This window comes from Oratosquilla oratoria, chromosome 14 (genome assembly GCF_046742065.1).
Source record: "Oratosquilla oratoria isolate Oo_2021 chromosome 14, ASM4674206v1, whole genome shotgun sequence".
Lineage (NCBI taxonomy): Eukaryota > Metazoa > Arthropoda > Malacostraca > Stomatopoda > Squillidae > Oratosquilla > Oratosquilla oratoria.
In genome coordinates, this window is record NC_134790.1 from 17,161,762 (window position 1) to 17,179,791 (window position 18,030).

Genomic DNA, 18,030 nt, shown 5'->3' on the forward strand with positions numbered 1-18,030 from the left:
ATAAGTCTCCCATAGGAAAAACACACGTAATAACGGTTTGAATCAGGCTTCACCTCTCCTCCCACCTGTCCTCGTCTCATGCATAGCTTCGCTGTGCAGGTTTCTTTCAGCCGATAATATTTCTTTGTCGCGGCTCGTGCCGCTTAAATTGTTCTTATCGGCTTAAGAAACCTGCACATATTTAGGGTCCCTCCCTCCTCCCACAGGCGAAGCCTTCATTTCTCATTGAAGTGACGGGCCCGGCTGAAGCTAGCCGGCTAAGAAGGGAGGGGATAGGGAGGGGGAGGTGGGGTCGACAATGCACATGCCTGCACAGAGCCGGGAATTTTAAATTTCCGATGATTTTGGCGGAAAATTCAACCACACTCAACCTTCGGGAAATGGCCATATGACCAGGAGTGTGGTATGGGATTATCGCTATAACTTCGCTGTGCAGGTTTCTTAAGCCGATAAGAACAATTTAAGCGGCACGAGCCGCGACAAAGAAATAATATAGGAGGTATTGTGGGGTAAGAAAAAAACACACGTGCTGCTATTCTTCTCTATATTGTCGGCTTCTAGCTCTCAATAATAACAATAGAAATCATACAAAAAATATAGCAATATGAATTTTCATATTACTCAAGTTACAGAATACTATACAAAAATATATGGTAAAATTATATCTTTAAGTTTAAATCTCAACAACAGAAGCACTACAATTTCCTGGATATATTACTTCAGTACGCACTTGCGCATCTAAACATTATGAAATTATCTCTGAAGAAGAATTACCTGAAGTGACTTACGATTGATTCCACCATTTTTCTTCTGAAACTACATTTGGATTTGTAAATTATTTCAGCATCGTCCCAATTTATCCGATGGTTTTTGTTGGCGACATGCTGAAATACCGCGGAATTTTCCTGCCCATATTTTACAGAGTTCTTGTGTTCCTTGACCCTGGTGGTGAGGTCTCTACCCGTTTGTCCCCAATATACATCCTTGCAATCTAAACAAGGTAACTTATAAACTCCAGGAGTTGTATTACTCTTGGATCTATGATGTATATTGACAACTTTACTGAACAAGTTGTTGGGATAATTGAAGATGAAATTTACTTTTTCCTTTGGTAACAAATGAGACAAGTCATTAATTGATTTATTATAAGGTAATTTTATGCATCTATTATCCCACTTATGATTCATGGCGGAATGGGAATCTGATTTGTAAAAACTACTTTTGGCTTTACTAAGAGCTTTTTGTAAAAACCACGATGGGTATCCTAATTTTGTTAGTTGACTTCTTACTAAAATTAGTTCCATGTCTAAATATTGGGAACTACAAATTCTCAAAACACGTAAGAATAGGCCTGAGGCGACACTATATTTAATTTGTTAGGATGGTGGCTAAAGAAATGTAGGTAGCTCCCTGTGTGGGTGGGCTTCCTATAAACTGTGAACGATGAAGACTCCGCATGTCTAATTATTAATATATCTAAAAAAGGTAATTTGTGATCTATTCCCCATTCCACCTTGAATTTGATGTTGTTCGTTAGGTGATTAATTTTGTTGTAAAATTCTTGGAAGGATCCCCCATTCATCGTCCCAAACCGTAAAGATGTCATCAACATATCTGTGCCAAAACAATGCGGGTGGTTTAATTTCCGGTGGTAGCACTAATTCAAAATACGTATTCCATATAGTTGGCTAGAACTGGCGAGAGATTAGTGTTGACGCAAAGTTTTGTTAAGCTAAATTACTTTTTCTAGTGGCATTGGTATGCTATTTGTGTGGAATATTTATAATAAAATGTAAATTTAATGTATAAATTATACATGGATAAAGTAAAGTATCGGTTAAACTAAAACCAATAAATGTACACTCCTAAAGTACAGGTCACTTTCCGTACGATTATCTTCCATACGAGTTATCAGGTGCTAAAGTTGTTTGTATCATATAACCCTTTGAAGTATCATATGCTGTTGGCATCAATTATAAAACACATTTGATTTGTAGCCTTCTAACTTCCAATGTTCTAATAATACGGCCTGATAAGGTTAAACAGTAGATATAATTTCCCAAAATATATATTACTTTTTGTAAGTTATACAACAATTATGCTCATTTTTACATCGTTGTTGAAGTACATAATGCTAAAAACGAGTCTTCTGTAAAATTGACGTTGCTCAACATTTACGAGTTTTATTTCTATGTTTAAGTTTCATCTCATATTTCCCGATTTTGAATACATATTTGTTTCACATCTTGTGAAACTGCCGTAATCTTATAATATAGTGCTAAATAGGCCAAAAGGAATATGAGCAGATAGTATTTAGGCAAATGTAAATATTTGGGTCATCACCGACGTAAGTGTCGGCTATCGTGAATTCCGTTACACGCACTGGCTGGGCAGGTGTACACTCCCTGACAGGCCAAATCACAAGGTTTCCTAATACCGTCTTTGGGTCACCTCCCCGCTTGGCCAGATATCAGAAGTCCACAGGTTCAGATGAGGTCTAGTGTTGTTTGTGAGACTCGACCCGGTCTTGGATAGCGCCAGATCAACTGTAACTTGTCACACTCAGCTTTCACATCTTATATAAAATATGGCACTTGGCCTACACACTATCACGGTCTCTTTTCAGAAATAGATCTAAATTAATCAAGACGTGGTAGCGACAGAGTACCATTTACCATTAAATGTGCTGGAATAGGATTGATTGATCACACTAAACCACTGCACGTCTCGTTATCACACACTGGAATAATTTTAACTACCCTACTACCGGCCACAGTTACGCTGCAAAAATGCTGACACGTCCGAGATCCTTTTATCATTCTGTTCTACCCACATCCCCCTAGCACTTTTTATTTTCACACCTAATCCTTACCGACGCCATCTTTGACCATCGCAAGAAGCGAATCGACGATCTCCTTAAACTCTTCCTTGGACAACTTCGACAAGAGTTGTCTGTCTGCCTCCGTAGGCATAAGAGCCTTCATTTCCCGGCTGTTGAATATGAAGGGGATGAGTGAGGAGAGGTCGGTGGACTGAGACGATTGTATCATCATAGCTACAACTGGATTCGTGAGCAACGTCTTAATCTCGGGTGAAGACAGCATTTCCTGGAGAAGGTGTGCGCGCTCGATAGCATCCTCGTCATTTTGGTCTCTCTGGTCTGCTAATCTGCCACTCCTGCCGAAATGGATAAAAGAAGCATACGCCATTACTCGTGTGTACAGATAAAAACCCTTACCTCCCATGGGATTCAATGAAATCAAACCATAAGGAATACAACAGTATCTTCAAACAATTATCAACGACACTTCTATACCCACAGCCAATATAGGGGTAACGGTCCGGTGCAGCCCAGGAGTCGGACGGTGAGTTCGGTCAGCCGTTGTTTGTCCTCACTCGAAATGTTTTCGAGATTCTCTCCATCAAGGATGACTTGATCTGCGACCTTAACGCCATTCTCAGCTAACGTCGTCACCATCTTCTCATAGGCAGTGACATTCACTGTCGTATCGCGCAGAAACAAATACTTATATTTCCTAGCAAAGAAAAGACTCAAATAAACACATGAAAAGTCATGAATGGGATTGCCTCTCACTAAATTCACATACGAGTAACTACGTGAGAGAGTGACCCAAGCGCCACGGGCAGCCAGACCCTGATTTCATCCCCCTCTGAGTCAATCATGGTAAAGGGAGACGAATCCAACTCCCACCGGGTGGTGCGGGAAGCCTAGGTCGCCTGGTTGAGCACAAAATCGGGGTCTGACGGCCCGTGGCGCTTCGATAATTATCCCATGCAGCTACTTATATATATGTGTACAGTAATTTTATCATTATTATCATTATAATCATAATTATTATTATTATTATTATTATTATTATTATTACTATTGTTATTATTATTATTATTATTATTATTATTATCATTATTATTATTATTACTATTATTATCATTATTATTATTATTATTGTTATTATCATTATTTTAATATCTAGATCACTCAAGTGGTGCCAGTCCCTTTTGGAATGGGCGAGCGCTTACTTGCTGACATGAAAGTTTGTAAAGAATTGTATTGTCCAGTCGATGTCTTCTTCCCGTGCACCTTGAATTATTAGGTACATTTCCTTAATCTCTTTGGTTAGTGGTGGAACTGGCATATCTTCGTCATACCGGACCGGAACACACACACCTGTGGCAAAATGAATTCGATATTCAACAGTAATGGAACTCACCGAGGAGCACTTTCGTTTCTTACAATGAATGGCTATTCAGGACAAACTTACTAGACTGGTGTATCTAAGATGGTGATAAATAGAACATTTTACAATATCTATATACACTATCTTTTTTCTAATGTTTTGGCATGTTTTACTGAAAAACTGATACAGTACTTCGTATCATATGTAAATGGAAGCTTTACACCTTCTTCCACTATCTGGTGACCCATACGATGTGGCCGGCAAAACCAGCAGCGGTGCCACATCTAAACCGTCTCAAAAAAAAAAAAAAAAAAAAAAAAAACAGGGGAGACACCGCGCACCAGTTCGGGAGCCGGAGCAAAGTCGCCTGACCTGAGATGCCACATCGTTTAACAAGTCTCTTCTTTTCTTCACATGTATAGCAATTACTCATATCACCTACCATTTAATTAAAAAAAATCAGTATGCATTTAGAATATTCCATGTTAACATACTCGGGATAGTGGACAGCTTCCGGTATATGCTGAGTGTTTTGATTCAGTACGTGACAAAACAGCAGAGAACACCTTCTGGGTCACGAGATAATAGAAATAGTATAACAAACGAATCAAGTGACTGACATGCAAACACTTCTAGGCCTCATTCTTCTAGGCCCTATTCTTCATTTTCTAATATCAACAATTCTAAAACATAGTCATGCTGTCACTCACCTAGTCCTTTCAGTTTGAGGGAGTTCTGCACCTGCTTCTGGAAGGCAATCATGTCATGTGGCGTGTGGATACTAAGCACGAGGCCCAGAATGGATTTCGGAAAGGTAACGTCCGAGTTGAAGGGCCCCCAAAGTAAAGGTGTCTTGCAAACGTTACCTGGTGTCGTTAGGTGGGTGAAGATTTTGCCACAGCCCTGCCTGTAGCAGGTGGCAGCATTAAGCAAACAATTATAGAGGTTGAGAACAACACAACACCTGATGCCTTTTACCTTGTTCAAAATGTCTTCAAGACCGGTTACATCCCGGGGGCATCTCATTAATCTAATATTAAGGGTGTTTGGGAAAACTTCACTTTCCACAGCCAGCAAAGTCTCAGGGCATTTGCTGACGCGCCACATGGTCCTAGGTAGCGCAGGTTGCAGGTGCTTAACGAAGGCCAAATGCATCCCACTGTGACTCATCGCCTCCAAATAGGCGTCTACTCGGTCCCCAGGAAGCCCTTTCTCTTCGTGCGAACTCCGCATTAGTTGAGCGAGCTCTTTAGCGTAGTCGGACAGCAGACCGCTTCGCTGGAATGTCCACACAGCCATGAGCAACATATCCCATAACCTGGCTAGACGGCCATCTTGTGCCTGTAATATTTCTCTCAAGGACAATTCTTGACCCCCGCCCTGGAGACTGAACAGTCGCTGACAAAGTCCAAGGGCTCCCCGATACTCTAGCTGGCTAGTATGAGGGAAATTATACATTAGTTTTGTACCTGTAGGCATCCATGCTTGCTTAGAAGATAAGAAAGCCTCGAACATTTCCTTCTGAGGTAGCTCCAGATTTCTGCACTTGTTGACAATACGAGTCAGTATCTTGTGTGGAAGTTCCAAGGTTTCGAGGACCACGCATTGTAAGGCTGCATCGTTGAGTTCTTGCATGAAACATTGAATTTTGTCTTCCCTCTCATCCTCTGAAAGATACATCGTTTTCTTTTCATTAACTAGTCGATCGTGAAGCTTTTCCTTTAGGATGTCACTAATTTCTTCAAGAAGCTGAATCAAGGGCATCGATGGCCTGATCCTATCTGGTGCTACACATGCGAGGTAGGTGAACAAAGTCATACTCAATGGTATAGGTTCGTTGTGTCCACGTGCCATTTCAAAAATGTGTTCCACAGGTGGTGGGTTTGTGCCACAGCCCTTGAAGGCATTATAGTAGTTCTTGATAACTTCCCGTTGCTGAGTGTTTGTAAGTTCAGATACTTTCAGATGGAGACATTTAAGTTCTTTCATAAGACGCATGGCGTCGTTCTTGCTTCCTGGCCTCGTGGTCAAGAGGATGCGGATGTTGTTAAGATTTCTCATATTCTCAAACAGGTTCTTAAGAAGATCTTTCGTCTCACTACTCGCTTCATCAAAACCGTCAACCAAAATAAGCAGCTTCATTTGCAGGGCTGCTCGATGAAGTAGGTTGTCACTGATGTTGCACACTGCTGTCGGCATGCAGGATCTGAGTAAATCTGAAAATGTTTTGCAGGACGCTTGTTTGCACGATATGTGGATGACTAAATCGAAGTCCAAGAGCCCTGCAATATCGCTTTGCTTTTCAAGACACTCGGAAGCAAGATGTGCAAATATCGTTGACTTGCCACTGCCGTTGGGACCTACAATGGTCACGACTTGGGGTAATACATCAACTCCTGCCAAAGGTACCTTCTTAGTCAACAGTTCTTTCACTTCAATGGGAAATGACCGATTATTTCTAGGCCTTGAGCTCTCATCGAACTCGAGCCCAATAGGCACATATATATTCTTCACGAGAAACTCCAACCGCCACAGAGTAGACGGCAATGGGTAAATCATCCTCACCCTCTCAAGGTTGGAGCAATTTTCTTGGGTTCCATCAGTTTTTAGCAGATTTTGAACATGTCCAACCACATCGTCACCGACAATGTCTTGGTTCTGTAACCTGCCCAAATTCTGTTGAATTTCCTGTCCGGTCTGATCTATGTAAGACACGGACCGGCCCAATCCCAACTGAAGAGACTTGAAAGCTGCCACCCCATCGGTGATATATGACTTTAAGTTACTGAACGTCTGGTTCAAAACAGCTTCGTCAGTGAAGTCGCGTTTCTCATGTGCTAAGAGGTTCCGTAGTTCCTTGATCAAATATAGATTGTAAAATAGACTTGAGTGATCCACTCTCGTCCAAGCTGGATCATCTGGCGGAGGAAAGCCACATGCACGCTGCACGATGGCATACTTAAAACTGATATCCACTGATTCAAATGGGGTTCCATCGTCAAGGGCATTTCTCTGTGGCTTATTGAAAAATTTCCCGAGTTGAGTATTACTATATCTAGACGTGAAGTAATCCTTTAGAGTTTGCGTGTTTCCTTGGTAACAGGCACCAAAGACAACGTCCAAGAAGCGACCGCCCTCCGATTTGACAGCCAGAGCAACCTTTAAGAAGTTGATGTCTCCGCGATTGATTGACAGAGCCATGGCGTCCTATCTCTGTAAATAAATAATGAATATATAAATGGAAAATAATATTAGTATATATTTTTAGTATTTTCTATATACCCACATCCAACAATTAATCAGCACCTGTACATACAAAAGCACAGGCACAAGTCTTAAGAGAACCCCTCGGGTTTGAATTGATTCTGCAATCATCTCGATCAGAACATCCCCATAATCGTTTCAGGGTCGTTGTATCACACCTGGGTCATCCAGCGATTTTGTTTTGACTATAACACTAGCATTCTATTAGTTGTGGATTCGAATCCTGCACTGCTTTCCAATTCCTAGCAGTGGGTGTTACCTTCCCGAACAATCAAAGCGCTTAAGTCAAAAGTGACGGTTTCAGCCGCAGTTACGCGCCTCCAGGCGTAGGCTCCTCATCTTTTCTTTTATTACTATTCTTCATCTTCCAAGTACAGTATTCGGAAAAATACTGGAATACTCCACTGGCGAATCATATTGGAACCACGCTTTAGCCTCGCAAAGATGTTTGAACGACATAATAGGGTGCTGTTGTCTTGCTGCGGTGTTGGAGAAGTCAAAATTGATGGTGATAGTATACACGTAAATGTGAGATATAAATATTGTTATAATTTTGTCTGTGTGTTTACAGAATAGTAATAGACCAACCAATAGATTCAGATTACCTGAAGATGCAGAAAACAGACAGTATTATACTGCGAAACTGAAAATTGGAAGGGAGAATACCTGCCAGATCCATTATTATTGTTGACCAATAGCTGGTTTTCATTACTTCTTTCGTGAACTTGCTAGATTTATCATTTAGATATTCTGTTACATATCTCCAAGATAGTTTTGGTAACAGCGTAATATCATATTGCCAACTATCGCTCAACGACATTTAAACTGACAACTGTTCCAAGTCGCAATTTCGCAATTCAACTCTCGCTGTCTTTAAGCATCTTCAGGTACTCTGAATCCATCGTTTGGCACTTTTAAGCTCATTTCTAGCAAGAGAACTTAAGGAATTTATCAAGCTTAAACCTCGTAAACACCGTGTATGCCAGCTCTTTTGCAATTCTTGCACCGCTGTTATCAACATGTATTCACAGGTCCTGGTGCTGCAGCATCTTCGTCGTTGGACCACCCCCTAACCCCAACAGTTGGGGGCCAAACTGCAGCAGCAAATATCCCTGGCCACCGGCTTGACGCAGATAGCACCTATCCCCAGGAGGGGCTTCGGTCGCCTGGGCGAGTACCACAATCCTTTCACGACAGACACTTTTACGTTTTTTCTGCATTGAGGAGTGTCTTTCCGGCGCTTACCCCTCTTCCTCTACTACTAGCCGGAGATGTAGAGAGCAATCCTGGGCCCACCACAAAATGCACATGCCAAACATGCTCCAAACCCATCACCTCGAGCAGACAAAGGGCTCAGTTCAATACAACATATGCAAAAACTGGGCCCACTTCATTTGTACAGCACTTGCAAACACAAACAAATACACAAACACTTGGACATGTTCCACCTGCCATCCAATAACTTCACTCCCATCTTCCCAACCACAGCCTGCACCCTTGCCCACACCCAGTCTCTCCCCGCCCTTGTCCTCAATCATTCCTCACCCTCCTTTGTCCCCAATCACACCTCTCCCTCCCTCTAACCCAGGTCCTATATCTTCCCCATCAACACCCCAACCCCACAGGGCAACATACAACACATACAAAACACACAACATCAACATATTACAACACAATATTGGTGGATTCAGCACAAAAAAACACGAACTCGAACACCTCCTCAAACAACACAACATACACGTTGCCATCATACAAGAAACAAAACTTAGACATTCACACAAAACACCATCATTTCACAACTTTACCACCATTATACAAAATCGGACCGATGGCAATGGCGGTGGACTCATCACCCTAGTCCACCAATCCATCTGTTTTGTGGACACAAGCGCCACGACCAAAATCATCCTCCTTGCCCAAGATAACACCACAGAAATCCAATCTATTCTAATCCGTACAGGCAACAAATCAACACTGACAACAGTCAATATATAAATCCCCTCCAATCATCTCCCACAGTTCTAAACACCTTCAGGTTTCAACTTAATCAACTAGCCACAATCCCTTACATCATCATGAATGGTGACTTACAACGCCAAGTCGTCAGCCTTGTATATCGACATCCCTGACACAGAGGGCTTGATATGCAGACTCAACTTGACTCACTGACCATCATGAAAAACACACATAATCATACACATATCCCACACCAAGCCCTCTACACCCCCTCCTCTCCTGATATCACCTTCTGCTCCCCCTGCCTAACCCCAACAACTTCATGGATTTGATCACCTTCCAATCATCATCACCACCAAACCAAGATGCACCCCAGTTGGCCACAGACACACATACACCAATTACAAGAAAGCAAACTGGGAAACTTTTACTGAAGAGACAGAACAACATTTTGAGACACTTAACAGTACACCAATCACAAACATACACAATGATGTACACATTTTTAATACAATCATACAAAACACAGACAAGAGATATATCCCTAGAGGCAACAGAAAATCACACAACCCCAATTTCACATCAGAAATCCAAGGCCTCATCAGACAACGAGGTACACTCAACACCTATCCCTCAAAATACAGCAGACCAATATGCAGAAGTTACCAATAAAATACATGAACAAAAAACACAAAATCGGCAGAGGTTTGTCAATACACTTGATCAAAAAACACCAGCAAATTGTACAAAACACTCAACAGCATTACACTATCCAACAGTAACGCAACACGCTCTCACGCAGCAATAACCACAACAACAGATAATTTACCCTCCCTGACGACCGACGCACCATTCGACGTAAGAAAGACTTTCCCACAGACTCAGACTATACACCCTTCATAGACAGTCAGACAAAACACATAATACATAACCTCAAGCACTCATCCGCCTGTGGCCCTGACAACATAAGTAACATCCACCTAAAACATATTGGACCACAAGGTATACACCCACTCACAAATATTGCAAACTACAGCTATTCACACAAAAATATACCTGACATCTGGAAGCAAGGGAAAATAACCCCAATCCCAAAACCCAATAAAGACCCAACAATCTCAACATCACACCGCACAATCACACTTCTCTGCACCCACTCCAAACTCATTGAACGCCTCATACTTCAACTCATTACACCACATATTCCCCTCGCTGAATCACAACACGGTTTTAGGCCACTACACTCCACAAACAGTCTTCTAATAAACCTCACACAATAGAACATTAGATGGCATCAATTCAGATAGGCCCCATCTTAGAACACTTCTCATAACATTAGACATTAGTAAAGCTTTTGATGCTATCCCCCGCCACAATCTAACAAACAAAATATATAATACAGACATGCACAATAACACCAAAAGATGGCTGGCCAATTATCTGGTACGCAGGAATGCTTATGTGTCATATAATGCCCAATCATTGCACATCAGAAACATTAAGAATAGAGTACCACGGGGCTCTCTTCTATCCCCCACATACTTTAATCTATACATGCATGATACACCCACACCAGACACCTCAGAAACGTAAAGCTCTTCCTACGCAGACGATATAACAATCACATGTACACATTGTAACACAGACAAAGTCACAGAAATAATACAGCCATACCCTGATATCTCAACACATGGTTCACTACAAACAGACTCAAAATAGCCCCAGCCAAATCTACAGTAACATTTCTTATCAACTGGACAAAAGAACACAAATACATACCTCATCTCTATACCAAAAACACTCATGTACCACACACACACACACACACACACACACACACACACACACACACACACACACACGAATCATGAAAGGCATAGAAATTACTGATAGAGAGAATCTGATAAAATGGGATAACAGAAATACAAGAGGACACGGAAAGAAAATAAAAAAAGACAGCTATAGAAGAGACTTGAAAAAGAACAGCTTTCCTCACAGAGTAATAAACAGTTGGAACAAGTTAGATGAGAAAGTGGTGTGTGCAAAAACAATACATGAATTTAAAAATAGTTTAGATGAAATGAGATATGAAGACGGGACCCCACAAGCATAGCTCCCCTTCCCGTAAAATACAACTAAGTAAATACAACTAGGTAAATACACGCACACACATCGAAAATTGTTCGTCTAACATACGATACATCCATGTCATTCAAACAACACATCGCAAACATAAAAAATAAATGCAAACCTAGACTCAACGTACTTAAATCAATCAGAGGAACAACATTTGGACAAAACAGACACTAATACTACAATATACAAACAATGCATACGCTCAGTGATGAATTATGTTAGTCCAGTATGGGCACCTAATCTCATTAAGACACACCTTAATACCCTTCAGACCATACAAAACAAAGCCTTAAAAGAATTTACAGGCTGCACATATACAACACCTACAGACAATTTACACTATGAAACAAAAGTCCTCAAAGTCAAAGATCATCTCGACATGAGAGGCACACAAACACTTGCTGCAGCCTCCACAAACACAGCACACCCACTACACACCAAGAAACATAAAAAAAAAAAAAAAAAAAAACACCAAATACCTATATCACACACAAATTATCTCTTCTCTCCCTCCAAAACCACCAAATACCAGCCTCCGGAAATATAAAATTAACATCACTCACTGCTCCATTAACACACTAAAAGACGACACATTGCTGCATGCCATACCCCCTGATACCCATCCCTCTGAATCCTCTCTACCACGAAAGGATAGAGTCCACCTGGCCAGACTGCGATGCTGCCACCAACCACCTCTTCTAAGCTACCAGAAGAGACGGGATGACTGCATTGTGGACAAATGCCCAGGATGTAACACTTCACCCCATACTATTCAACACATCATGGAAGACTGCATTATACACAATCACACACGCAAACAGCACAAAATACACTCCATAAAGGATTTGTGGGAAAACCCTGTTTCGGTCGTGGCATTCCTTGGGGAGATGGGACTGCTCGGACAGACAGTCTAGGCCCTAGGGAATATCAACAACGACATGCATTCACAAGTACTCGGAGTCAATCCTTTGGCCTTTTTTTTAATCATTTTTTGGCGTCGGTAAGTGAAATCAAGGAATCTATAATATTTACAATATACAATTCATTACTCCACCTTGCTTTCCTGACTACAAGGATGTACGTGCAAGTTTACATTTCGTAATGACACCACACGTGAACCCGTCTATATTCAGGACAAGCTATGCTCGTATGGTCCCCGTCTATGTGCCTTAGCCATACTTAGGTGTGCGCGCGCGTTTGTGTGTGTGTGCGTTTGCGTGTTTGTGTGCGTACGTGCGTGCGTGTGTGTGTGTATTCACTTGGTCTTTGGATCACCTGTTGGACTCGTGATCGACAGCTATTTCCCTCCTGGAAGAGAGCTCAGAGCTCGTAGGTCCGATCTATGGGTAATGCTATGACCTTGCACACACACACACACCCAACTCCCCGCCCACGAGAGTCAGAGTAACGACCCGAGGCACAGCGATACCGAAATAATTTCGGCCCTGGGCAGGATTCGAACTGGGTGCTGGGAGCATTCCTGCTTCCCAGTTCAGCGCTTTACCAACTATGCCACCGAGTCGGTGTGTGTGTGTGTGTGTGTGTGTGTGTGTGTGTGTGTGTGTGTGTGTGTGTGTGTGTGTGTGTGTGTGTGTGTGTGTGTGTGTGTGTGTGTGTGTGTGTGTGTGTGCGCGCGCGCCTGTGTGTGTGTGTGCGCGCGCGCGCGCCTGTGTGTGTGTATGTGTTTGTGTGTGCGTTTACCTTTTTTCTTGTGATTCACAGGATTCATACCTGCCCAGACCAGAACCACTCTTTTGCTATGAGGAGGAGGAGGAGGAGGAAAGGTCGTGGATGCAGTCGACGGCTCGATGGCGTGGGAGGAGGGAGGAGGGAGGAGGGAGGAGGAGGGAGGAGGGAGGAGGAGGGAGGAGGGAGGAGGAGGGAGGAGGGAGGAGGGAGGAGGAAGGAGAAAGGAGGAAGGAAGAAGGAGGAGGGAGGAAGGAGCGATGAGGGAATCCACCGAGTGGAGGTGGGAGGGGGAAGTCCGGCTTCGGAGGTCGACGAGGAGCTGGACGGGAAAAGAACCCTCGACCTTAGACATTGCCACGGAGAGTGTGCGTCTTCAGGGAGGTTGTTGGGGATTCACCTGTGCAAGGGGGGTCCGAGACGTGGCGCGCTACTTCTTCCGGGGGTGAGTGGCAGGGCTAGGCCTTGGCGCAGAAGTGCAGCAGGTCTGCATTCCAGGAGGTAGTAGTGTTAGTTGCTGTGCCGCAGGCCCACAATAGCCTCAAGTGCACATGGTTGTGATTTGCAATATGCAGAAGTACCATCTCTGTTTTCTCTGGTCATAGTTGTGTGTGTGCGTCTGTGTCTGTGCGTGCATTTACAAAGGATTACAAAGGCGGAGCATTCCGACAGGAGACCTTTTGGTCCATATCTAGGTCAGATGCGAAAAAATCATAATGATAATAAATTGATTAATAAAAACTATAATAATGTACATAACAAATAAAATACATAAATAAATGCATAGGTTTAGTTAAATAATAAACAGGTAAATAGTAAATAATAATAGATTGACATATAACTAATGATAAATGAGAATCAAACAGACAAATGATAACAAAACAAAAACAAATAATATAAACTAAATCATAATCATTACAGCATCTTGCTTATGTGTATCTTACGGGAAGGGGGGCTGCGCTCGTATGTCCCGTCTTTGTATCTCGCAGTGTTTCATTTGCTCTTTAATTCATGCAGGGTTTATGCACACACTATTGTTTCGTCCAATTTGTTCCATGTATGCACCACTCTATGTGGAAAGCTGTTCCTTTTCAGGTCTCTTCTATAACTGTCCTTTTTGAGCTTTCATGTCCCCTTCTCTATCAAGGACTTCCATGCCTCTCGTAATTCTATAGATGGTCAACAAGTCACCTATTTCTCTTCTTTGTTCCAGTGTCGGTAATTCCAGTTTTGACAATCTCTCCTCATATGACATTTTTTAAAGTGTTGGTGCCATCTTCGTAGTTGCTCTTTGGATTCTTTCCATTTTCCTTATATTCTTTTTAGTACTGCGTGACCATATAGTGTCGTTGCGTACTTCAGTCTTGGCCTTATTAGTGTGACTAGTACAATTCTCCCAAGATTCTGTATACACTCATTTGAATAAATATTATGGTATCGTATGATTTTCTCCTTGTACAACTGTCTGGGAACGTCTGCGTAAAGGGCCCTATTCACGACAACGATTTTCAACCCCAACCCAGATTTCGAACATGGTCTGGGTTGGAGTTGTGGTTGGCGGCTTCGCCACTCACTGCAACAACCAATTGTTCAAATTTTCGCAGTTGATCCGCAGTTCTATTGTGATAAGATGTCTGATCTCGACTCTGACGATCTTTTTGATATTGCTTTTTTTTTTTTTTAGAAAGCGCAAAAAAAAGTCAAATTGGTAAGTCTTGGCTTCAAAAAAGAAACAAGCTATCCCATATTCAATTATTAGAGGAACTGAGACTAGAGCCTAAAGACTATATGAACTATTTAAGAATGGATGAATCCACATTTTTAGAACTTCTGTCCTTGGTAATACCAATCATGAAAAAAAAACAGGATACGATGATGAGGAAGGCTATTACACCTCATAAACGTCTCGTATGTACATTACGATTCCTAGCAACAGGGAGGTCATAGGAAGCCCTCAAATTTTCCTCCATACAGTTCTTAACGAGCCAATTTTTTTAACTACATCATCACGCGTAGCTGCGGGGTTTACTTCCTTAAATTTTAAAACGAGTATTTCATAAGCATTGTTTCTCATCATTTTATTTGAGTATTCTTTACTTTCAACTTTCCACAGGCATGGATGTTGACGGTATATCTCAATAATCTCTCTTACGAAATATTTACTGTACGCTTCCATTTTTTTACTTAGGCAGCACAACTACAGCTACAAGCGCACGGTACGAGAATTGGGGCACAAGTGATAGATTTGGTTGTCCGCACCCACTCACCAGTCACCACACCAACCCCAACACAGACATGAAGCTCCGCCCACAAAATATCAGGAAAATCTAAACGACTCCAACTCCAACCACAACCTGCAAATCGGGGTTGCGATGTAGGTTGTTGGAGCCCATACACGAGAAAATTTGGTCTGGGTTGGGGCTGGAAATCTGGGTTGGGGTTGAAAATCGTTGTCGTGAATGGGGCCCTTTACACTCGATCTCAATTTAGTATTGCATGCATCGCGTATACATAGTAGCAATTTCATTATTCCGTCGAGGCACGGACTGAAACGAACACATTATGCAGTGCGTCTTGCAAAACTGACAGAAACACTCCAGTTCAATTATATTGAATTCGTGTCAATGGCGAAAAATATATTTTTTGATACATGAATACAAAAATCTAGGTTCTGATGCTCTCACTATTCGCCATGTCCAAACGTACGATTAACATCAACATCTTCCAACACGTATTATCTTTTGTTGTTTGGCTATTCAGACGCTTTCCACTGCAAAGAACAACAAAGTACTTACTTGTACAACAAGCTGTTGATATCTCTATTGCCTTTCGTCACTGTCTTTCCTAAGCTTTCAATTTTCGCACTAGTCCGATCTTGACACTGTTCTGCAAGGCGAACAATGAATATCTGGGTGTTCTAGTCGAAAGGAGAGGCCTCTCTCCCCCTCTCCCACCTCCTCCTCCTCTTCCACTATCCCCAAGCCCAACACTCCCACATTCAAAAAGATCAGACACCCTCCCCCACACACACACACAATGAATTAAAAAAGAAAACGGCAGCATGGCCTTCCCTGTGGACTTCTTAGTCTTCTTGGAGATGTAGTAGTGAGGTATTACTACGTGGTATATGTAGTTATCCTTACGAGAGAAATTGTATGCACAGAGTTTCTAGTGACTTACACATACTACTACTACTGGATAGGATAGGTAAGATGGAGGAGAGGGGGGAGGGGGGAAGGGTATGTGTGTAAAAGAAGTAAAGGAGGAAATGGAAGGAAGTTAAAGTTACAATAGATGTTGGGCAGACCCTCTTGCTACTTGATCATATATATATATATATATATATATATATATATATATATATATATATATATATATATATATATATATTTTTTTTTTTTTTTTTTTATTATTATTATCCATTTACAATTATGTTAGGGGAGGGTAGTGACTCCTATTGCCATACTTATTGCTTTTTTTTTATTAAATCACGTGCGATTGGTTTCGCACATGTTATTATTTTTAAATAACAATAATAATGAAAATAACAATGTTAGTGATAATAGTAGTTATAGTGTTAGTTGGGTTGGTATGGTTAGTAGAACAATGAAGGATAAGGTGGTGTATTTTTTGTGTTTATTTGTGTTTAAGGGACTGTGGGAAGTGCTTATAGGTGAACGTGTCATAAAAGTTGTTCAATTTCTTTGGTGAACTTATGTATACTTACTCTATCGGAAAGAGTATTATTGCATACTAAAAAAATTTAGTAACATGTATATATTACGTGTAGTTAATTTTTTTCTTTCTTTTTTTTATGATAGTATCTGTAATCATTGAAGTATCCACAGGCATAGGTAATCAGCCTACTATGTAGGAAATGAAAGATTAGAGTCTTGGAAACAACTTCATTGAGTTAGATTTTTTCCTACTCTCTTTTATTCTTTTTTATGATTTTTTTATTTTGAATAGTAGAAACTTCAGTGAAAATCTGCTATGATAAATTAAACAAAAAAATTAAGTTACAGTTTCCTTTGTTTTTTTCTGATCAAATTAAAGAATTACTCTTTCTCTTTACAAATTCGAAAGAATGAATGAAATCGGACAAAAAGAAACAGAGATATGGCTATTTAAATATAAAAAAACATAAACTTTTCAGGAGAGGCATTTAAAGTTTAAAGGAGCGCACCGGCATTTAAAATCCTCCGGCCGCGTACTCACTCGTGACATTGTCTATTTTTTTACGTTTCCGTTTAAAACTTTAAACAAAACTGAACTGGCTATCGAAAATTTGACTTAATTTCAATATACAGAATGTTTTTTCATGCAATGGGGTTGCCAGATGTCGCCAATAATTTATCTATTTCATTTTATATATAAGAACAGAAACGGAATTGAGCTGTAATATTTGGTCGAAGTGTTACAGCCATCATAGAGAATCTTTTGAATACCTGTTGGTAGAAAAAAAGATAATACGATCGCATGCATGACTGGTAGGCTAACAGATACGCGACAGGGCGACATCCTTTCTCATTTAGCTTTGAAGAGATACTGAGATCCTTGTGGTGAATTGGTGATTGACGATTAGTGTTGGGCAAGTTGCCAGATATCTCCATATATATTAATTATAGTAAACAAAACAGAACTGGGTATCAAAATTTTGACTTTATTTCAATATACAGAATGTTTTTTCATGCAATGGGGTTGCCAGAGGTTGCCAAAAATTTATCTATTTTATTTTATATATAAGAAAAGAAACGGAATTGAGCTGTAATATTTGGCTAAAGTGTTA

At 41.1% G+C, this 18,030-nt stretch overlaps 1 protein-coding gene across 2 annotated transcripts; it reads right to left on the bottom strand.

The window, feature by feature from the left end:
- Positions 1–527: 527 nt before the first annotated feature.
- LOC143032746 (uncharacterized) lies at positions 528–16,160 on the bottom strand. 2 transcript variants are annotated; one of them, XM_076197710.1, is made up of 5 exons: positions 16,037–16,160; positions 4,910–7,412; positions 4,042–4,189; positions 3,321–3,536; positions 528–3,177 (listed from the first exon to the last, which is right to left on the bottom strand). In XM_076197710.1, the coding sequence occupies exons 2-5, from the start codon at positions 7,398–7,400 to the stop codon at positions 2,862–2,864; spliced, it is 3,171 nt and encodes a 1,056-aa protein (XP_076053825.1). In that variant the 5' UTR covers positions 7,401–7,412; positions 16,037–16,160; the 3' UTR covers positions 528–2,861. The 2 variants fall into 2 exon arrangements, with proteins under 2 accessions (XP_076053825.1, XP_076053826.1); XM_076197711.1 differs by lacking the exon at positions 16,037–16,160 and adding an exon at positions 13,642–13,848.
- Between the last annotated feature and the right edge of the window lie 1,870 nt (positions 16,161–18,030).

Bases quoted from the DNA above. Each gene is read 5' to 3' on its own strand.
- LOC143032746 (XM_076197710.1), bottom strand. From the start codon at position 7,400: ATGGCTCTGTCAATCAATCGCGGAGACATCAACTTCTTAAAGGTTGCT. The intron at 3,537-4,041 runs GTAAGCGCTCGC...TTTCTTTGCTAG, and splicing joins ACAAACTTTCATGTCAGCAA to GAAATATAAGTATTTGTTTC. The intron at 3,178-3,320 runs GTGGGTATAGAA...CCATTTCGGCAG, and splicing joins CCGTTACCCCTATATTGGCT to GAGTGGCAGATTAGCAGACC.